At 35.0% G+C, this 24478-nt stretch overlaps 1 protein-coding gene across 2 annotated transcripts in view; it reads left to right on the forward strand.

Moving 5' to 3' along the window:
- Positions 1-24478, forward strand: part of LOC150088665 (ectonucleoside triphosphate diphosphohydrolase 5-like) — a 188671-nt gene that overhangs the window by 131074 nt on the left and 33119 nt on the right. For both annotated transcript variants that reach the window (XM_090369615.1, XM_090369614.1), the window contains exons 6-10: positions 1819-1894; positions 6007-6042; positions 7989-8154; positions 14233-14291; positions 18840-18933. In XM_090369615.1, coding sequence (XP_090225741.1) covers positions 1819-1894; positions 6007-6042; positions 7989-8154; positions 14233-14291; positions 18840-18933 — 431 coding nt within the window. The remainder of the gene's footprint in view (positions 1-1818; positions 1895-6006; positions 6043-7988; positions 8155-14232; positions 14292-18839; positions 18934-24478) is intronic.

A 24478-nucleotide genomic window follows, 5' to 3' on the forward strand; every position in this document is an offset into this window, starting at 1 on the left:
TCATAATTATGGATCCCATTCACCCCTGGTGCCTTTATGTTTATCTTCAACAATTTCTCCTCCACTTTCCTCTCAGTTATTACAAAATCATGAAGCTTACTGCCAGAGTTCAATTCACTTCTGGCATTCCCATCCCTAAATAACTCCTCGTGTGAATGTAGATGCAGAATGCTCATTTAGTTTGTTAACCACCTGAGCAGGATCATCAACAGTTGAACCATCAATATCAAGTGGACCAATCTGATTCATCCCTTTCCTTCTAGAGTTTATATAGGTAAAGAACTCTTTGCTGTTTTTCTTTGCATCCTTTGCCAAAGAGTTCTCATAATCTGCCTTTGCCTGCCTAATCTCCTTTGTGACTTGGTTACAGACCAGCTTATATATATCATAAGCTTCCATGTCACCAATTAATTTATATGTATCCCATGCATATTTCTTCTCTGCCATATGTCTCATTAGTTCATCTGACATCCATTTAGGCCTAAACCTTGAACAATATTTCTTAGTTGATATGTAAAGCCTAGTAGCTTCCAAGATTAATTCTTTGAATGCTTCCCATTTTGAATTTGCTGTTGGTAACATCATCAGTTGGTCCCACCGTATAGAATTTAAATACTGTCTCAGACCACCGTAGTCACCTTTACAAAAGCAAAAACCCTTCCCTTTACCCCTGATGGTAGTTACCTCTTTGAGTAAATCCCACTTCAGCACACTGTGGTGATCACGATGTGCCACCTAGTGGTTCCTTTATCTGCAGATTCTTAATGCATGAAGGATCACTACTGATAATCAGACATCAAGAGTATTACTCCCTCTAGTTGTCTCCTGAGCATGCTGATGTAGAAAACAATCATCCAAGAAATCCACAAAAGCCTTGCTAGTGTGTGAGTGACCAACTCACAAATTCCAGTCAATATCTGGGAAATTAAAATCCCCCATTATAAGACTCTGATTTACTGGTCCACTCTATTTCCCTGTACAGTTTCTTATTATATTCATCAGAGTCATTAAGCCTATAACACACTCCTACTCTCAATTTTGATCTAGAGTTTTTAATTTTAATCCATGCAATATTTAAGCATATTGCATGGATTAAACTGAAGGGTCAAGGAATTACAAATATATTTCTCTTGGAAAAGCTTGCCATTAATTTGGACCTGTTGATGGGTGTGATAAACTTCTGATCACAGTAAGTAGTGGAAAGGATCATATTATGCAGAAAAAATTGTTTGTTTTAAATGTATTTGGCATTGGATTGTTTTATAATAAAATCTATGTCAGTCTGAAACTAAAAATTTGCTGTCTTGAAATTTGCTATGGAATTTTGTACTCTGATAAAGAATAAGAGGTTGATAAACTGATGCTACTTAGTTTAGACATTTCATATGAGAAACAAAATTTGACAAAAAAAGAGCAGCCTTTTTAAACTAAAGAGAGACTGTTAAGAAAACCACAGTGGCCAGAGATCACTGCCAAAGGGATAGTATGGAGCTTAGCATATCAATGTAACTTCAGCAGTATTAATAAATTTGTTTGTAGTAGCATTCAAATGCAAATCAAAAAGGCAAACATTTGATATCTACATGTCAAGTCTTATCTGCACTTGAATACAGTCATTGTGCGATGTAATTTCCTCATATCATAAATACTGTAGAAATTTTTAAGACATATTTGATTTGTTTGCAGATCAGTTTCTATTAAACTGCAAAATTGATGATAGAGATCAGTTTCTGTTAAAGTACACTTCATAATTAGAAAAATAATCAGTTTCATTAGCATAAACATGTATTTCAGCTTGTAAATTTTTTGTTTTTGTAGGTAAAGAAGTTACTACAGAGGTCACCATTTGCTGTTCATGATAATGCAGTATCTATTATGGATGGAGAAGATGAAGGCAAGTTCCTAAAGTGTTTTTTTTTTTTTTTTTATACAATAACAGTACTTGGAACTGAGCTGTATGAATTTTATTTAACATGAAGAAATATAGCATTGATATAGTCAAGGGAATTCATTTTTGTTTCTTAAAGTTGAAATGATCACTTTCTGAATTTTTTTTTTAAAAAAAAGAACAGTTTATTTAAATATTTTAATGGACAATGCATATAATGATTTATTATTCTCATCACCCAAATATCTGCACATTGAAGTAGATGGTACCATGCACATCCTTAATAATATTCTTTCAATCAGTACAATTTTATGTTACTGAGTCTTATATTTTTCAGTAGGACAAAGTTCAGTGTGATGGCTTGGGAAGAATAATTTATGAATGGATTAGCTCACTCAGAGCCATTATCTGAAACAATAGAACAACTGTGGAGAGAATTAATTGGAAAGATATGAGCTGCTGATTTATGGAGTCTTGTAAAAGCCACCATAAACGAGTATCCACTTAAAAGCTGTTCTTAAGAAATGCAGCTCTTAAGAAATGCAGAAATAGTTCAAACAGTATGTGTTATAAATTTGAAAGTACTCTCTAAAGACGTGCTGTGTTTACAAGCAAAAATAAACTAACAGTATGAAAATGGGCCTTTGAACATTTGTTCTCTTTTCTTTTAGTGTTCCAGTACTTTAGGTAGCATGGCAATATAGTGTACTTAAATTAAGGGATAAAATAAGAAAAAGTTTAATAGCCTCACATGCTCCACTTTGCAAAAGTTTGCAGGTTTTTTTTGGTTTTTTTTCCAGACAGCACTCTTTTGTCAGCAAGCAAAAATTATGTGATTAACTCGTCATTGTCATTAGCAGTGTTCTGATAAGGGCGGGCCCAAGCACACAATGCAACAACTGCTTCTCTGTATTCATATGATAATGGATATGGAGAAATGGATTAACCATATCATATGGTTAATTGTTAAATATTAAATGTTAAAGCATAGTGTGCTTACCTTATGTAATACCCGAGATAAACTTTGTTGCATGCAGATGAAATTAAACTGAATAGTTATTAAAATTTACATTTTTAAAAACAGAATTAAATAATCTAAAAACTGCAAATGAAAGCAAGCAGTTCAAAAACTGTGTTATTATTATTAATTTTATGGTATGCACCATCTTAAGCTGTGTTGTGCAAAAGAAGTGTGTTTGTTATTGGCCAATTTGCATATTGTTTGGTTGAAAAACCAGACGGGCTTGTTGGGGGGGGGGTTATACTCTCTCCACCTGAAATGCCCTGATTGAAGTGGTCTTTAAGAATTCCTCCAATCTTTGACTAGATTTAAACCCAGAACACAGACCTTTTCCAACTCACTTATAAGGTGCACAATCATTGTACTGCACTCAAAAATGGCAAACAAAAGTAAACTGGTTAACCATTAGAATTATATGTGAACCATTAACTAAATAGCATGGAAATAAAGTAATTGTTATTAATCAAATTAGTTGAACCAGAGTAAAAAAAAATTAAAAGTTAATCAGAGTAAAAAAAAATTATAGAAAAATTCATAATAAAAATGAATGAAATCTGTAACAGGAAAATAGTGAAAAAGTAGGTTGCAAAAAGAAAACTGTTAAATAATGGAGAATGATATTGAAGAGTGACATAGGAAAGCAAACTACAATCACATTTTATTTACATATGTATACACCACTTTGAAGCTTGGCTGTTATGGTTTTTTCTCTCCTCTCTCAGCAAGTGGTGAGTCTGTATATGTAGGAGAGCATATCTTGTTAGCAGAGGTCACTAATAATAGTAACCTCTGCTGCTAGCAAGAAATAAAAATCTAAAAATAACAATCTAAAAACTGAAAATGAAAGCAAAAGAAGTTCAAAAACTGTGTTATTATTATAATATCATATGGATGTATGCATATTGATCTATGCAGAAGCACCAGAAATATCAGACATTTTTATCAATGTTAACAAGATTCCAAATGTCGGGCATAATGCATTTTGTTATGTCCAACAAATGTGTATATTAATGGCATTCTGTTGAATTTTTATGGAACTGGCTTCTGGCATAAATAACTGAATAAGTATGGATTGTTGACTGGCAAGAATTGCTTTGTCAAAATCAAAGTTTATTGACAGGTAATGGCATATTTATCCAGTTCACTAACTTTTGACTGTTTAGATTTATTGTTCTGTTGCTGGAAGTGAAGTTTTGTGTTGCTGGAAGTGAAATGAGGCTATGTTTATGGCAGATCTAAAATACAAAAAATGCACAGTTGTAGCTGGTTTCTTAATTGGGATGAAAACTACACGAAAGTCTATAATAAAATTTATTCAAGTTTAAGTTCAACTTTATAATAAAGTATCACATCTACCATTACACTATCATTAACATTTCAAAAATAACGTTTATAATGTTTCTTTACCATTTGTTGCCTGTTAGAATTCTGCCTTTAAACATATTTTGTAACACACATTTTGTTGTTTTCAAAACTTCAAGGAAACTCATATGTAAAGACAAAAATCAAGAATGTTTCACCAATTGACTTTTATAAGAAATATTACTTATTTCCAGATTGAAATTTATTAATTCTAAAATGAGAAAGAATAATAGGTTCACATCTATAAAAGATTTTGCACTTTACAGGTTTTGCATTTTTCTAATAGTGACTGTCTTGAGAGAAATACAGAGTTCTCACTTAGCATACTGATCTTTTTCATTTTATTAATTATTTTTAAAAAATTTTTACTCGGCTAAATTAATTTTAATAGCTGAGTGCATATTAAATATATTTTAATATTTAATTTATATTCTGCTGCTATTCTACATGGTACAGCCAAGGCAGTTAGCATTTACTGACTACAGCACTGTAGTCAGTACTTGTTTTGTTGCTGTTTGCATTTGAAGCTCTTTTATTACAATTTCTGAGTGTGAAAAATATCGAATGTAGCATATCACACAAACATCAAATTTTGCCAATGCTTAGGAAACTGCTTCTGAAACATTGAAAATCTTTGAAAAGCATCAGGTTTATGGAGAGGATTCTGAGGATTACTTTTTGAGTGGTGTTATAGATTCAAAAAGAGACAAGAAAGGTCAAACAGAAGATACACAGATAATGACTGTGCCATATGATCTGAATCCTGTGCTGGAAAGCCTGAAAAAATTGAAACAATTGAACAACTCTTGTGTCAGAACCACTGCATGATTGTCAATAAACTTGCAGAAACTTTAAATATTTCACATGAAAGCTGTTATGAAATGTTGCATGTGTTGCCTTAGATGCTTACTAATGATCAGTGCAACATGGGTGACAGTTTGCAGTGATTTCCTAATATCTGATAAATGATCCATTATTCCTAGGGTCCTTTATTGCTGGGGACAAGGCTTGGTGTTTCGCCTGTGGCCTACAAACAAAGCATGAATCGATTTGTAAATCACCTCATTTGCTACAATCAAAAAAATTTAAGCAAGACAGGTTGAAAGGGAAATTAGAGATTTTTTTTTTTTTTTTTTTATTGTTCTCTGTGCATTACAAGTTAATTCCTCGAGGTGCCAGTGTGAATACTTATAGGTGTTATGCTGGCTGTGATAGGCAATTCAGCAAAAGTGCATGAAATAGTAGGTAGCAAAAGATTGTGAGTTGTTGTCTGGCAATGCACCTGCACACTGCACCATTTTTTTTTCTCAAAAAAAAAAAAAAAAAAAAAAAAGCATTGGTTATGAGGCCATAGTGAACAAGCAGTTATTGGTGCAACTCAAGATGTTCTCCATTCTGTTCAGCCAGAACAGTTACAGAACTGCTATCAGCAATTGTACAAATTCTGGCAGAAGTGCATTACTGATGAAGGAGAGTACTTTTGAGCATAGTTGCATCTAGGTTTAGTAATATGCATGCAAGCATGGGAACTTTTTTGGTGGGATCATGTATGTACCCTATTTGATACTTCTAGAGCTTTCTTTTTTTATTTAAAAAAAATAGCATATTTCAAAACATATCATAGATAAGCCTTTATAGGTACATTTAAAAATCTTCATCTGCTTATGCTTTTGAGGATATATGTGTTATTAGAAAAAGATATGTTTATTAATAGATATGTAATTTTCTTTCATAGGTCTTTATGCTTGGTATACAGTAAATTTTTTGCTGGGTAAGTAAAGAAATTTTTTAACAATTTAAAAAATTATATCGTTATGCTGATTATATATAGATGCCAAAACTTAATGGTATATATGAATTTGTACAGATCTGTCCCCCACAGAGCCATTCCTTGAATGTAAAGCAGAAAGGAAAGAAAAAATATTGCAGATTTTTTTTTTTTTTTTTTATCAAAAATTGAATTTTGGAGGTTATTGCCAGAAACTTGAGTTCCTAAAAGAGAATTTCAACTCAAAGTTTGAACTGAGGAGAATTTCTATTTTTATGTTTGTCAAACCTTGGCAAACATAAAAACTGAAATTTAACACAACATACATATGAGGGTTATTTTGAAAGTAATGATTCTTATTTTATTTTTAAATTATACTGTTGTAGCCCACATTCAAAGCCATTTTCTCAAATGGATGCCTTTTTCAAATCTCATGGCAAAAAAATATGTAGAAAAGTGTAGAAAAAAAAAATGATGGGCATTTTATTGCTGTTCAGTGCACTAAAAATAACATATTATTTTAAACAGCATAATTTCTATTTCTGTACTTGGCTAAATTGTTTAAAGTAAAAAAAAAAAAAAAAGTTTGCATTAAAAGCATTTCAATATCTCATATTGAGAAATCTTTCATAATGAGTTGCCTGCTCTTGCACCTCCAATAAGTAACTCTTTCCATATAGAGAAGTATATTGTTACTTATTCTTAATTGAGTGCCACCACCCAGATGACACTATTTCAGAGATGATTGTCTCTCCATCAGCGGGGGAGGTATTTGATTATTTCTGCAATATGAAAGATACCAAAAAGGCATAAAATTTCAAATTCTTATGATTGTAGGGCTATAAAGAAGCTTCCTCAGGCTAACTTTTGTGTCTTAAATTTTTCATAGTTTGAGGCTTTCTAGTCCTAAGATTGTGATGAATGCATTAATAGTAAAATGAACATCAATTGAGGTGAACATGTTTGGTTAATTCTGTCAGTTTTATTACCAAACAGAGAGCATCATTGTATAATAAATCCACAGCTTCTTAAAAAGTTATTTTGAAACATTGTATTAATTAAATGAGTTACTATGATGTTAAAATACTCTTTTTTGCTATACTGTTTTTTACATATTACACAGTAAATAAGAATAAAAAAAATTGAACTGGAAAATCAGAAATTTCAATAAAGTATTCACAATAACCACGGATAACAATCATCCAGGTATCGTGACTTCTGTTACTGAGTAGTTTTGCTATTCCATCGGTGCCTTCGTAGCCAGGTGGGCAGGAGCAGCAGTGCGTAGCACATGCTTCTTGATTAGACCGGGGTTCGAGCCTGTGAGCCACCAGATGCGGAAAGGTCAGGGAATGACCACTGCATATCCCCGGAGCAATATGGCCTTAGTTGCTAATGCTCCTAAAAACCAAATAACAACAACAACATTGCTATTCCATCTGATAAGAACTTAATCTAAAATAGAGTTTTATTAGCAATCTTCTAGGTGTGGAGACTAACATGTCTCAATAATACCAGTCATTATTTGGTTAACTAGATTGACAATAAGCAGCCTGAGGGAAGGGAGGGGATATCTCAGTTTAATTTCTGTGCGCATCTTGTAGATAGTCTTCAGTTGTTTGCAGTACTAGTGTGGTTTATATATATACAGAAGACCTTGAGATATATGAATCATTCAAACTTTGTTGTAAATTACAAGTTTAACTGGCTTAAGTAAAATAATAATTTACATCTGTATTGGCATTGAGAAACGAATTATACTAACTTGGCATAGTCAATTATTATTAAAGAAATACCTATTTGTCTGATAGCTTAGTTTAGTTTTGACTTAGTACTTAAAGACACAAGTTTCCTGCCTACTCTTGCAGTGAATTTGATTAATTTACATCTGCTGTAAATTTCATTAAATTATATTAATTTTACTGATTTGTTTTGCTTTTGTTTTGTAGGCTTTCTCTCAGACCCATCAAGGTCAGTAGCTACATTAGATTTGGGAGGAGGTTCCACTCAAGTAACATTTGCTCCTGCAGATCTTAACACAATTATTGAGAGTCCTAGTGAATATATCCTGAAAAAGGAAATAAAGAAAAAAACTGTTATGTTATACACCCACAGGTTAGTTGATTTGCTCATTCTTTAGTATGATTAGCTCATACTATTTTTTTGAACATTTAGTGTTCACTAATTTCTCTTCTTAAAAAGATGGGGCCATATAATTATAGAATATACAGCAGACTCGATTTACTGGAATCAGATTAACTGGGAAGCGGATTAACTGGGACACTTCAAGACTCCAAATTAAAAAAAAAAAAAATCAACCAGAAATCATAAAAATAACTAGAATAGGTATAAACAGATGTTTTGCAAGTTGTGGATAAGTGGCAAGAAGCGGCGTTATAAGTCGTCATTGGGAGATGAATGTACCTATTACCTTGCAATCCCCACTGTCTTCACAGCCACCGCTCAAAAAAAAGAGAACAAATGTTTAGTTTGTTTTAGTGCGCTGCGTCGATTGTTTCGTTGGGTCGCAAAAAGACAAATTTTGTTTCGTTATTTATGTCAGGGATATCAACATTTTTTTTATAATAAATATTTTTTTTTTGTTTAGAAATTGTGAAAATGATGGGTAAATGCAAAAGAGTTGTGCTTTCAATTAAACAAAATCTTGAAATTATTCAAAAGTTTGAAAAGGTGCATCCATTAAATCTTCAATGAACCAACATTATAATGTTGGTGGCCAAACCATATGCTGCAGAATTGTAAAAAATAAAGGGAAGCATTGTATTGGACATGCGAGTAATGCGTGGTAAGTTTATTTGTTTTTTATCTATCGGCATACTTTTTACGTAGGTTACTGAATATTTTTCTATAAAGTCCCCGACTTAACTTTTTTTTTTTAAATTTAAAACAGTAAAAAAAAAAAAAATAAATAAATAAAATAAGCAATCAATACTGACGAACATGGCACACACAAATTGCACAAGTGAAATACAAATACAAGGAGTAACAAACTTCAAAATAGGAATGAAGGTTACCAGGACACTTCAAGACTCCAAAGAAGATTCTTAAATTTTATTTGTTTTTTTTTATGTGACTGAAGATTTCAGTGAAGGGGGACACACATTTTACCATAATAATGTAAAAACCCACAGAACTCCAGCTATCGGTATTATTGCAAATGCATTAAGATTGAGCTTACCGTTTATTATCCGTTTATAATAAATTTCACTAACAGAATAGCTCAATAAACCAGAAACTGCAAATTATCTTTATTGTTTTATGGTAATGACCTCCAGAAATGTGCTATAGTAAAATGTGAGCTTATGTGGGGTGATAACAGTGAGTTTTCGCCTTAACACTCGGTGAAGTTCTTTACAGAAAATTGACTTTGAACCGTTATCATGGTACTGACTGACAGAAAAAATTACAAAAGTGTACAAAACTACAAAAAGAGAGAGGAGACAGGCATAATCTCAGCAAGTTTTACCTTTCGAACATCATTGGCAAAATTAACTCTCTAGCTGATAAGCACGTCGCTGCGGAAGTTGAGGGCTGTGGAGATTTAGAGGGGTTTTTCCCTAACACCTCACAAAATTTCTCTGCAGCTGCAGATTCGGCATTGACACCTTCACCGCACATACTTTAATGTTTTGGAAACCAGCGCGAAGCTTGAACCTATTAAACCACTCATTGGATGCTTGCCATGAACGTGGCTTGGAGTTCGCCGTACTTATTCTTAATATCTTCATAAATACTTCTTGCTTTTGCTTGAATGGCCACTGCACTCAGGGGCACTTGCTTCTAAATCTCATTTTGCATCCATATTATTAATAGCTTTTTCATCTTCGATATAGCACCTGAATGCTGTTTTGTGATCACTGTTGATCTTAAATGCATTGAACCTTTAACATGTTCTTTTATATGTGCACTGTCCTTTAAAACAGTATTCACCGTTGAAGCATCAAGACCTAATTCCCGTGCAATAGACGACAAACTTTGTCTTGCTTCGTATTTCTTAATCATTTTCATCTTCATTTCTAAATCAATTTTGTTTTGTTTCCTAGCACTGCCAGAACTTGCACTTTCCATTGGTCCCTTTCCCTTCACCATTGTAATAAGTAAATAGGAATGAAGATAAGATTTTGAAAATTTATTTGTTTTTTATATGATTGAAGATTTCAGTGAAGGGGAACTCATTTCACCATAATACCATAACATAAAAACCAGAATTCCAGTTATCGGTATTATCACAAATGTAATATTGAGTTTACTACTTGTTTATAATAGATTGCGCTAACAGAAAAGCCCAATAAACCAGAAAGTGCAAATTATTTTTATTGTTTTATGGTAGTGACCTCCAGAAATGTGTTTTAGAAAAATATCACAAAGGCATTCAAAATTGATTCTTATAACAGAACATATGATAACAATGAAAGTGTAGTGCAATTTCCATTATAAAAATGACCTTTTAGAGAGATAAATAGCTTAGTTATATAGTGAAAATTTCAACCTCAGAGATCTTGGAACGAATTACCAGGAAAAAAAAACAATGTGTTATTGGGTTTAATTATGATATTTTCATGATATCTCCATTTATTCCTACAGGATGCAAAATACGTTTCCACGATTTTTTTAAGTTTGCATCGGCTGGCAAAAACTTACGTAAAGTTGAATTTCCGTAAATTGAGTATTATGTAAGCCAGGGTGTCTGTACTTGCTTACATGGTATTAGATGTAATCTATATTGTGTGTTGCGTTAGTGCACCTTCAGGTAGTTGGATTGACAGTAATGTATCTTCTTTAATTGACACTTATTTTTTATTAAGGGTGTTTTTTTTTTGTTTTTTTTTTTGTGTCAAAATGCCATCATAACATTAAATAATGTTGCATTATTGCAATGATCCTAGTGCATTATACACTTTTTGCTAATTTATATGGGAAAAGTATAAACTGATTTAAATTGTATAATTTTAATGATGTATTAAAATTTTAAATAATCCTAGTATTGTAATATGATATTCCTTGATACTGTAATATGGATGCTTGAGCTTTCTTAATATTAATAAATTGAAGTATGTATAAGTTAAGTGCAAATGCATCATTAATACACAACCAATTCTAAATTAGCAAAATATTTGCAAAGGCAGCATCATTTTAAGTTATATCTCATATTGTGAATACCTTCACAAGTTGCCATGATATTGCACTACTTCGAATAAGTAATGCTTTACCTAAAGGAGAAGACTAATGTTACTTATTCTCAGTGGATACCACCACCTAGATGGCACCGTTTCAGGGCTATTTGGCCCTTCTTCGGTGTAATATTGATGATGCATTTTCACTTAACTTATACATAGTCTGGACTTTCTCACAGCCTGAGGCATTAGCCCTAAATGCATTATAGTCTTAATCAATGGTTACCGTTTTTTATTTTCAGGCTATATATAAAAAATGCAAATTCCCAATACTTTTATGTGTAACAAATCTATGTCACTAATTTATTTTATAGATTTTATTAAAATTATAAAAATATGACTTTCTTTTGTTTTTCACAAAAATACCTTACTTTTGCCTTTAAATTCTCATTTAATGAGAATTGTTTAATAATTAGCAAAATTTAAAATGCTGTTTTAATTCACTTTCCGTGCAGGCCATAGGTTGGACCCTGCTGAGAATTAACTGTTAGCATCCCGTTCCAGAATTAGGATGGAGTGATTTTCTTTTACTTTGGCAAATAATCATCTGTTGTTTCGCGGAAGTGCGTTATTATCCACATTTTTCCGTAAATTTTCCCTATCTCTGTTTACATGGCAGCAGTAGCTGAATATCCGAATGACATTAACATTTTGGACAGTTTCAAAAGAAAGAAAAGAAAAATTCAAATTTAAGAACTAGTGACAATATCGATGACAAGAGAAGGAAAATGAGGACAACGAAGGTATTAAACTTCCGAAATACGAAATGTTGGCATTTGGTGAAAATGAATTTAGAAAATTATCAATTAGGCTTAAGTTAAATGAAAGAGATACAATTCGTCCATTTTGGGAATACCTAATTGAAAAGACGGTTTTTGGAAAAATTGAAGAGCATTTAGTGAACGCTCTGAGTACGATACCAATTTCATCGAGTGAATGTGAATGAGGATTTTCACAAATTAATCTGATCATCAGCCCAACCAGAGCTTCGTTGATGACTACTGTTTATCACTACTGCTCTTCACTACTGTTTCTTAAAATTGTGGCCCACCGCTGACCCGCTTTGATCCAGCAAAATATGTTGATTCGTGTCTGCTTCGGAAATGTCATTCAGCAACAGACACAAACAGTAAGAAGTCGGCATAGTGGGTTGGATGAGAACTCAATAAAAATTTGGAATATTCTATAAAAATTTTATTATGAAATTATTTTTACTTATTTTTTTTACTAATTTTTACTTACTTATTACTTATTTTTTATATACTTGAATAATAAATTTATGCTTAATAAACTGTGTGTTAATATACTTAATTTATTGTTCGTATTCCAAAAACATTACTACTAAGTATCAGGAAATAATTTTTTAGAGTACTATACTTTTAATTTTAAATTTTTCCTGACTGCAAAGGGATAACACCTCCTTTTCCCTACTAGCAAAATTCCTTAATATCATTGACAATATCCCATGACCTGCTCTGGCAGCCTGTCTGCATTGCTCAGAAAACTTCATATCTGACTGCACAATTACTCTCAGATCTTTTTCATTTTTTACCACCCTAAGTGTCGTACCACACAGTTGGTACATTTCTCTGGGGTTACTTCTACCCATATGCAGTACTTTGCATTTGTCAATGTTAAACTTCAGTTGCCACATCTCAGCCCATCTGCCCAAATTTTCTAGCTCTATAGCAGTAGCACACTGCCAGTACTGTCATTAACAACCCTGCCAACCTTTGTATCATCTACAAACTTCGACATTAAGTCTGATTTACCTTCATCAGTATCAATGAAAAATATATAAAACAAGAGTGGGCTGAACCTTGGGGGACTCCACTAATAATATTAGTCCACATAGAGCAGTACACATTGATTACCACTCTGTCTTCTCCCACTCAACCATCCTTTTATCCATTGTAGCAACTTACCCTTAATTCCATTCTGCTTCAGTTTGTACAGTAGTCGTCCATGTGCAACAGTGTCAAAAGCTTTCCTGAAATCCAAGTGTATGATATAAAATTATTTTTTGCATCCAATTCCTTTGTAACCACATCATAGTATCCAATCAAATTTGTCAGACAAGACTCCCTCAACAAACCCATGCTGTGTCTGAATTATTACTGCCATCTTGTCTAGATGAACCTGCAATGCATCTTTAACCAGTGATTCCATTATTTTCCCCGTGAAACTAACTGGTCTGTAATTACTCGTGTCACCCTTAGATCCCCCTTTGTGAATTGGGCATATATTTGTACATCTCCAGTCCGTAGGGACTTCCCCCCCGAGTCCAAGGATGCTCTCATGATTTTGACTAAGGGTTTACTTCCTTTGCCGCCTCCTTTAATATAACTGGATAGATCTCATCCACCCCCAGTTGCCTTTGTTATGTTTAATTTCAACAATTTCTCCTCCACTTTGCTCTCAGTTATTACAAAATCATTAAGCACCCTGTTACAGTTTAATAAACTTCTGTCATGGATCATGTGTTAAAAGATGAGCGAAAACCATGTACAGCTGAAGAAATTTAAAGTAGTGAAAAGTGGGATAAATTCTGCAAATCATAATTAATAAAACATTGTATTCAGTTCAACAAAATAGCTAAAAATTAAGTTTTTATTAAAAAAACTTTGTTGGGCACTGCATGGGCAGCTGTTTTCCATTTAGGGATGTGAGGAGTCAAAGGTTAAAAATAATGTTACCATACATGCTGTACTAAAATACCAAAATTAAGTACTAATAAGTACTAAAATATCATATTATTTAATAATTCTTTTTGAAATAAATAATGCACACCAGTATTTTCAGAGACAATGTTTTTGACAAAGATACCCAAGTCTCCCATTATTTGTCTGTATAGAATTTCAGCATTTATTCATCTTTCTGGAAATTTTTGTGAGATATATACAATAATAATATAATACTTGATTTTCAATATTTTAAGTTATTTTTCATATATCTGTATTAAGCATTAATAAATGAAGTCATTTTTTTATTTATTTAGCTATTTAGGTTTAGGTCTTATGGCAGCAAGATTAGCTATCCTAACCACAGGGTCTCACAGTAAGTATTTTCATTGCCATTTTGTTTCAGTTTTCATTGTATTCTTCCATTTATGAAGTAGGGTATTTTTAGTCCCATAAAAGTTGGGCTAACCATGAAGTCACTTCTTATTTAGTTAATATACCAGAGACGTTTTGTAATGATCTTTATATCTTAAGAATTGTATGAAAGACATACATGCCATATATTAAGCAGAAAATGCACTTGGGAACCACATGAATTAGAAAAAAAATGAAGTTTATTGTGGTCTAATCATATATAATTTATATTAAGTATAACATATTTAAATAATATAAGTTTATGATGAGACACTCAACCATTTAACTTTCTGTCCAACTTTAAAGTTTCAATTCCTCTTTGGAAATAATTTTCAAGTCTAAACTGTTGGACTTATAAAACGTTGCTCTGAAGATCATAAATGAGTAGAAAGTGCTGAGAGGAGATTTTGAGACTACAGGATCACAAGAAGGTTCTTGAACTGGATGTTGTAGGCAGGTTATTTTAAGTAATTCAAACAAGAGCCAATCTACAGATGGTTGTAAGGGAAGATGACTGTGATTGCTAGGGTCAGTTTAACCTATGATTAAATCCCCATAAATTTACAATATTGCTCTAATTCACATGGCGTGGTATCTTTTTATACTTAATATTTAATGTGATTATACTTACTCTAGTCAATTTTTTAAAACATTTTTATATAATGTAAAATTTAAATCCAGTAGTAAGTTCACAGGACTTGTCCCCTCCTCATTTTTATTATCAGGGCAGCAAACAGAAGTTTGCAGTTTGCTTATGTGAGAAAAGACAAGTTTTTTCATGTGGAATTGAGCTCTGAGGTTTTAAGGCTATATTACAAAGGAATTCTGTGCTACTACCACATATTTCTCTTGTAATGTGGAGCCACTACCAAATACAGCTATTTCAGTACTTATTAGCTAGCCACAGCATCTGAAAACTTGGTGATGCTTTATCAAGACCATCAGTGCTGCCAAGTACTGCCTGGCTAAAAGGTTGCATGAATGAAGAGAAAGAAGTAATGAATGGAATGGGTTATTCTATTAACATGAAATTTCATGTAATATCACAACTTGGGCCTTATACCAAATCCCATATCTTTAAAAAACATGGGATCCTGGAAAAAAAAATAATGTTAAAAGGAGTCCTAGATGGTGAAACATTTGGGAATCACTGCTGTACTCAGTTCATTTGGAGTTACATAATATTTGCAGTAATCCTGAAATTTTGAATTGAATTGGAACGTTGGAACTATAGTTTCTGGTTTGTGGTAAAGTTAGGAGAAGAGGAATTGGAATTTGGCATGAAATTTTTGCAAGTACCTACAGAACAACACTGAAAATTTAGTGTTAATCTAACTTGGGCTTTGCGAGTGATGCTTGAATATGAAAAACATTCACCTTCTTTTACGAAGATTGATGATTGTGATGTGATATTTTGTAGCTAGAACTATGGCGTAGGGAACTGTCTGCTCTTAGTCTTCTTGCAGGCTTCCATGGAAAACACCATGGTCTTAATTAGTCACCAAATAAATATCTTGATATCCCAGAGGTGGGCACCCCTTTGTTATTTTGAATGGGAGTGTGAAATGTAACTTGTTTCCTGAGTGCTAAATTCATGAGTGTAAGTTATTTTATTGTGTGTATTGTCTATATGCAGTACTTTGAAAAAACTGAAGGTACGTGCCATTTTGTATTTATAACTATCAACTTTAGGGTACATTGGTCCCCATAGTCCTTTTGTTAAAGATAATTATTATAAATTTATTTTTTTGATTTTTTTGTTACTCATATTATAAATTATTATGTTCATTACATTCAGGTTAGCATGACCCAGTGTGCAGATGTATGTAATATGCCAGTAGTAAAATAATACTGGCTCGTTGATCATGTAGATAACTCTGGGAGTTGGCAAGGCTTGTCTGTGGAAGTTTTGCAAGTATGTGCATTTAATCTTTGCCAGCTTGTAAATTGACTTCTCTGAGGTTTTACTCATTTTTTATTAGTCTAGCTAAGTGTTAGGGCAGTTTTTCAGAGTGAAAATGGTAATTTTGTCATTCTGTAAATTTCTAAGTGATTGTGAAATTTATTATCTGAAGTGAAAAAGAAATAACAATTTGAGAATTGTAAAAGTGAACTTGAAAATTCCGATTTAGGTGAAGGTTCTGCTGTGAAACCGGTCTTCTATCTAAAGACAAAAAAATAATTTGGGATTAGTTATTTCCTCAGCAAGGCAGATATTCTGCAGCAAATGTTATCAAGAATGCTAGAGATTCAATAAGATAAACATATTACTTCAAGGATCATTAATGTGAAAACTGCTTTTGTGGCAATATCCAATAAAAGGATAGTTTTGGAAATGAGTTTTTGTTCTCACACAGTGTCCAAGCATACAAAATACTTCATCTGTATGTTTATATATATATATATATATATGTGTGTGTGTGTGTGTGTGTGTGTGTGTGTGTGTGTGTGTGTGTGTGTGTGTGTGTGTGTGTGTGTGTGTAGATGAAAGCTACCAAAAGGTGTAAATGGTAAATTTACTATAAGCTAATGAAAGTTCTTTTTGCCTGCTTTTAATAATTCAGTAATAAATCTGTTTACTGCCTTGCCAAACATCTTGTAAAAAAAAATCTTGTAATATAATGAGAGTCACACTTCCACTACATAATGAAAGGAAACTTTTTAATTAACTGAATAGTTCTCCACCTCGTAGATCTCCCCTCTTTGCTCTTCCCAAACTTGGAATTTCCATGTGCAAACACAGATGAGAGTGAGATGCCAATGATGAAATCAGACACTAGAGGTGAGAGTAATGAAAGGAAACTTTTCAATTACCTGAATAGTCTCCCCACCTTTCTCCTTCTACATGGATTTTCCAAACAAAGATTTTTGACTCTCAACTATATGCTTCATCAGACCCGGAACTACCATGTATATAAATGAAGCAAGACAAAAAATTGTTTTAAGAAACACCCATTCATAGAGGAATGAAACAGTGATTGACTTTATTCTTTTGTGTCTTGCCAAACTCTCCACTTGTCAAACCATTGCCTTTGTTATTGATGATACTGGCAGTCAACAATTGAGCAACATTTCTTGGTATTGATATTTCTTCTATAAGACTGTCCTTCAAATAATGAGAACATTTTTCACTTGACATGCTCTGTATCACATTTTAGAATATCCCTTCTTGAGTTTTTCCATTACATAATGGAGAATAGGCATATATGATTTTGGTTTGTTTTCAGTTTAGTCAGGACTTTTTGTAGTGTGTTTGAGGAATATATAAAGTTAAAAATATTTTAACAGTTTTAGGATTTGGATTTTATCTTTTTACTGTAAAAAATCTTTATTTTAATTTTTATCTCCTTACTGCAGATGAAAATACCAGTAATGGTGTCAACACCATCCATTTAATTAAAATGGTACTGTTCATTATGTGGTGGAAGTGAAAGACTCATTATATTATCACACTCCACAATTTGGCCTGAAAACCTTTATTTAGACAAAAGTTTTCACATGCCATGAACTTTCAAATTATAAGGTTACTGCCATAAATTCCCTTATTACTACACTTCAAAAAATAATTATACTTCTAATTTTATTTGAGAAGAATATTATATGGTATTATAATAATCTTCTCATAATTTCTTTAATACTACTAAAATAGTTTTAAAGAAATTACTCTAAAATAAATTTTTAAAATTTATTTCATGTGAAATATTATTCCAAGCAGAAATCTTCAGAGCTCCAAACCCTGGTTCAATGACAGAATTCAGTGAGGGATTCAGAAACTTTGCCATTTTAATTTAGATATTGGGACAATTTAGACAATTTCTTTAAAATTATTTTATTATACTTCTCTTTTTGGGGAAGTATTCTGCCCATTTGTAGTGTAACACTGAAGCAACTGCGGCACTAGCCTCACAATTTCAGAATCAATGTTGTATGAAGGAATTTATTTATTTTCTTGTAAGGAAACTTCTGTTTGCTTTTATTAGCTCAGTATAGGTAAAAAAAATTTTCTGATCACACGAAGCCAAGTTTCAGTTGCTGATCTGAAATCTGGACTTGATTATTTAGTTCATTTATATTCTTTAGTAGATCATGAGGGGGAAAAAAATCACTAATATATTGTATAAGATGATGTGAAATATACAAACTTAATATAAGGGGGTAATAAAGGTGGTACACTTTTTCATGTGGAAATAGCATTTCCCTTTCATTTTATAATTAATAAACTTGTATGTTTAAGTTCTTTTAAAAGTGTTATTCTGATTGTGTAGTTATTTTTCTTTATATAATTCAGTCACAGCAGTGTAAATAAAAATAAAAAAATTGGTATTATTTTGAACACTTGTTTTTCATTTTGGCATTTTAACCAGTACTGTGTTACAGGCTACTTATCTAATATTTTTCAAAATTTCTTAAATAGGCATTATACTATTATTAATGAGTATTATTTGTCTTTTGACACCGTGGATGGAAAATTGAATTTAAATAGTTCCATTTTCCCTCTTTATTAATCTAGAGAATAAGGAGGAACCAGAAATACTTCGAAGTCCATGTATTCATCCTGCAACAAAAACGTTATGGAAATATGGGGATAAGGAATATTCTGTTATGTAAGTATTTAAAATTTTTTCAGTTTAAAATGTATTCAGTTATGTATCTTCATTAATATATAACATGAAAAAAGCAATACAGTCAAATCTTAATACAAAGTTCAAGGGACCTAAGTTTTCATGTTCTGTAATAGTGAGGTTTGTAGGTAATGAGGTCCACCAAAAGTGTCAAAATTTTCCCATTGTGTTTTTTTTTTTTTTTTTTGTTACATACTATATATCAAAGAATAATAATAAATATAATAATAAAATAAATTAATAAAAACAAAAGCCTTGTCTAACAATACAGTAATAGGAATAACACTTTTTTAAAATTTTATTTTATTCGTAAGATAAACTATGAGAAAAGCAATTAACGGAAATGAAAATATTGTACAGTATACAGGGTAAATCAGGAGAAATAGTAAATATTTTGAGAGGTTATAGTATTAATTATTCTGAGTAAAAAAGTTCATATAAACACGTGTCCAATTTTCAATGGATATGAGGTACAGCTGTTTGAAACTGGTGTGCACAGATCCCAATCAGATGTGACCAAGAAGCAGTTATAACATTGGAAGTGTTATTAAGAATGCTGCACATCTTCACACATGTTGAATATGCCAATATGGTGTTTGTCTACGGTTTTTGTAGTGGAAGTGCTACTGTTGTTTGTAGAGAATACCGTAAACGGTTTCCTAACCGCAGAATACTGGATTCAAGGGCATTTACTAGTGTTTACACCAAACTGCATGAGGCTGGTACAGTTCCCAGCACTCATTTCTTCTGAACGTGTACCCCTCGACGTGGGCACCTGTACGTGGTGAGGGGACCTCCCAGTGACGCTGCTGGACTTCCAGAATAGCATCACTGGGATCCAACGCCCACAGCCCAGCTTCCAGGCTTACATCAATGGAATCCGGCGTGTTTGCCGTGCGCTGCGACCCATGGAAATTCGGAAAGGGGGATCCTGGTGGTTGAGGGGCCCAGCTTCAATACACCACTTTGGCCCCTGCTTCGACAAGATGGGTGGTCCTGGAAGGCCCGGCTAGGATCAATTGGCTAGTAGGCTCGCCTGCGAGGGTCAACTGTGTCAGTGCCACGCCCCTACCCTCATGGTCCGAGGGACAGGATTCAGGCTGGCGGCGGTGCGGGTATAGTGTCTGGGTAGCCCTGGCGTTCCACTCCCGAGCGCATTTATTGCATGCCGGGTAGTGGGCGTCCCTTTGGGCTCCATGGTGGGTGGGGAGCCCGGGCACTAAACCACTTCAAAACTTCATGAATCCTGATAAATATATTTCTTCAGGGGCCCCAACCCGGTCCCTATCTGAAAACAGAGATGGAGAGGCAGATAGCATTATTGCTACAAAGAGGCAGCGAACTGAACTACCATCAGGGCCTGTCCCAAGGTTCTTAATTATGCACTCCACGAATGAAACACCGATTGGTAAAATGTCACCCTTTTTTTATACAAAAAGTGTTGGATGGGTTAGCAGGTTCACCCAAGTCAGTTAAGAGGCTCCGTTCTGGGGACCTCTTGATTGAAACAAAAAATGACAGGCAGTCTGAACATCTACTCCGAGTAACATCAATCGGAGGAATACCCATAACAGTGACACCACACAGAACACTAAATTCATCGAGAGGTGTCATTTCGGAGTGGGACCTTCTCGACGTCACCGAGGAGGAAATCTGCTCTGAATTAAAACCACAGTGAGTTACTGCCGTCAAGAGAATCACTGCGCGAAGGGATGGAAAAATTGTTAAAACCAGGAGTGTTATCCTGACTTTTAACTCTCCCAAACCTCCTGATGAGATTAAAGCTGGCTACATCAACTGTCCAGTGCGGCCATATGTTCCAAACCCTTTACGGTGTTTTAAATGCCAGAAATATGGACATTCTCAAATGGCCTGCCGTGGAGTCCTTGCATGCGCTCGATGTGGTGCAAAGGACCACGAAACAACAGCATGTTCAGCCACGAAACCCACCTGCATTAACTGTGAAGGCGAGCATGCCAGAGGTGGAAAGAAGAAAAAGAAATTCAACAGCTGAAGGCAGAGCTAAACATATCGTACCAGGAGGCGAGAAAAGCAGTGAAACCTCTTAACATCAAAAAATCTACCTACGCCCAGAAGGTAGCAGGGAGATGTTTGATTGGGACTCAGACGGACATGTCCGTCCCTCCAAAAGAATCATTTACTCCCATTGCACGTTATCTTTTAAGCTCCCAAAAACCTGCACAGAAGGACCAATCAGCTGCCACTCCTATATCGGTACCTCCTAATGCTCCACAAATAACAAAAGCAAATGCAAAAGAAAAGAATAAGAAAGGTGAAATACCACCTAGTACCCAAGAAAACATGGATGTCGAGCAGAAGGAGGTACTAATGGCTAAATTCCTACAGTGGAACTGCCGTGGATTCCGGCAAAATACTGATGACATCAAGGCACTCCTGCAAAAGCACAAACCAGCTTGCTTTTGCATACAGGAGACTTATTTAAAGGCAAATGATGACCCCATTATGCATAACATTACCATCATTCGTAAGGATAGAATTGTGGATGGTCCTGCTCACGGAGGAGTCGCAATCCTCATCGGCAACCAGATCCCATTTCAGCCTTTGCAGCTTACAACTAGCATTGAGGCTGTAGCAATTCGCCTTTCAGTGGGGTTCTTATTAACTGTCTGCTCTGTCTATTTGCCACCTGGGATAGACATCCCCCAGACAGACCTTAATGATGTTATCAAGCAATTGCCTTCCCCATGTTTAATTCTTGGGGATTTCAATGGACATAACACTCTGTGGGGTAGTACTAACACCAATGGAAGGGGACGAGTCATAGAGCATATGCTCACTGACAATGACCTCTCCCTCTTAAATGTGGGAACAAACACCTTCTTCCACATGCCTACCCGTACATTCTCTGCCATTGATCTTTCTATCTGCTCCCCTTCTCTCCTTCCTTCACTTACTTGGGAGGTAGAAGAAAATCCATATGGAAGCGATCACTTCCCCGTGATAACAACCCTAACTAGAGGTAGACCCTGTCTGCCATTTAGTTTACCGCGGTGGAAGATTGATCAGGCTGACTGGGATGCCTTTCAATATCTGGCAAACTTTGACATTGCTACAGTCAGTCAGGAGCCAATCAATGAAACAGTCATGTATGTCACAGGCGCCTCCGTAGCCAGGTGGGAAGGAGCAGCAGTGTGTAGCTCACGCTTCTTGATTAGACCAGGGTTCGAGCCCGTCACCACCAAATACGGAGGATGTGGAAAGGTCAGGGAATGACCACCGCATATCCCGGAGCAATATGGCCTTAGTTGCTAATGCTCCTAAAGAAAAAAACCAAACCTAACCAAACCATGTATGTCACAGAAACGATTGTCCAAGCAGCTGCAATTGCAATCCCAAAATCATCCAGCCGGTTCCCACTATTTCCCAAACCTTGGTGGAATTCAGAATGCACGGCAGCAAAAAAAGCACAAAACAAAGCGTGGGGGATATTCCGCCGATATCCCACCACTGAAAATTTAATATCATTGAAACGTGCACGTGCAAAAGCACGTTATGTACGATGTCAGAGCCAAAGGAAATGTTGGATTCGTTTTACATCTTCCATAACTCAGGCTGCTAGCTCAAAAGTAGTCTGGGATAAGATCCGGAAAATGAAGGGAAAATATCCACCATGCCCTTCAGTGATCCTCGAGCAGAACGGATGTCCAATTGCAGATCGAACTGCAGTTGCAAATAGTCTAGGGGAAACATTTGCAAAAATCTCTACAACAACATCTTTTCCCGCAGAGTTTTTGGCCCTGAAAAAGAAAATTGAGAAAAACCCACTGAACTTCTCTTCAAAAGGGCTTGAATCGTATAACAAGCCCTTTTTACAGGAAGAGTTAAATGCAGCACTCGCTCTCACGCATGCAAGTGCTGTGGGGCCCGATGACATCCACTACGAAATGCTAAAACACCTCTCACCACAATCTAAGGATCACCTTTTAATTCTGTTTAACAGAATTTTTATTCACAAACAATTTCCGGATTCCTGGCAGAGGGCTATCGTCCTTGCTTTCCCAAAACCAGGAAAAGACCCTAGCAATCCAAGTAACTATCGTCCTATTGCTCTGACAAGCTGTTTGTGCAAAGTCCTGGAAAGAATGGTTAATGCACGCCTCGTGTGGTATTTAGAAACAAATGGTCTGCTTTACAGGACACAGTGCGGCTTCCGAAGAAATCGATCCACTCTGGATCATTTAATCCGATTGGAAACGTCCATTCGTGATGCTTTTATTAAATCCGAGCATTTGGTAGCAGTTTTCTTTGATATTGAAAAAGTGTACGACACAGCCTGGCGATTTGGGATTTTAAAAGACCTCTATAACTTTGGTCTTAGAGGTAACCTTCCTCTTTTTATTAAAAACTTTCTTTCGAATCACCAGTTTCAAATCTGTTTAGGATCCACCCTCTCTCGAGTTTTCTCTCAGGAAGAGGGAGTCCCACAAGGATCCGTTCTAAGTGTCATGCTTTTCGCAATCAAAATAAACTCTATCGCAGAACAACTTCCACCCACTGTAAACAATGCCCTCTATGTTGATGACTTCGCTATATTTTGTCATTCGTGCAATATGAGGGTCATTGAAAGGCAACTGCAGAAAACCATTGACCATCTTACAGCTTGGTCTTTGGCTAATGGGTTCAGATTTTCATCACAGAAGACTGTTTGTGTACACTTCTGTCACAAACGTAATCTTCATCCTGACCCAGAATTAAGGCTTGGGCAAAATAACGTCCCAGTTGTAGCAGAATTCAAATTCCTTGGACTTATTTTCGACAAAAAGCTGACATTCTTACAACATATTCGTCAGCTGAGGACAAGATGTGTCAAAGGGCTTAACATCCTTCGTGCCCTTTCGTCAACCTCATGGGGTGCAGATCGTGCTATCCTTCTTCATCTCTACCGGGCACTTGTCCGTTCCAAACTCGACTATGGGTCTCAGGTCTATGGTTCTGCTAGAGATAGTGCACTTCGGTGGTTAGATCCAATCCACCATCAAGCCATCCGGACAGCCACTGGAGCATTTCGCACATCTCCTGTCCAAAGCCTTTACGTTGAAGCAAATGAACCATCTCTGTCTCTTCGACGTAAGCAGTTGTCCTTACAGTACGCCTTCAAATTAAAATCCCTGCCCGATCATCCCACGTGGCCATCCGTTTTTGAGCCGCGCTGGGAAAACCTCTACAACACCCGTCGGACTGCCAACAAACCTTTTGGTATTCGCATTCAAGGGCTGTTGAATGAGCTGAACTTGATGGTAGACAACGTTGCCCAGTCACCAAGGCAATTCTTTCCACCCTGGCATGCTCATTTTCCAACTTGCAACTTCCCCTTAAGAACTGGGAGAAGGCTACTACACCGCCATCTGTCTACCAGCAACTCTTTGCATCACATCGACAGCAGTATTCTGACTTTCTGCCAATCTATACAGATGGCTCAAAGTTAGAATGTCATGTGGGATCTGCTGTTGTGTTCCCTCACAAAACATTATCCTATAAGATCCCA

The sequence above is a fragment of the Mastigoproctus giganteus genome, chromosome 3, assembly GCF_048544385.1.
Source record: "Mastigoproctus giganteus isolate SK-2022 chromosome 3, ASM4854438v1, whole genome shotgun sequence".
Classification (NCBI taxonomy): Eukaryota; Metazoa; Arthropoda; class Arachnida; order Uropygi; family Thelyphonidae; genus Mastigoproctus; species Mastigoproctus giganteus.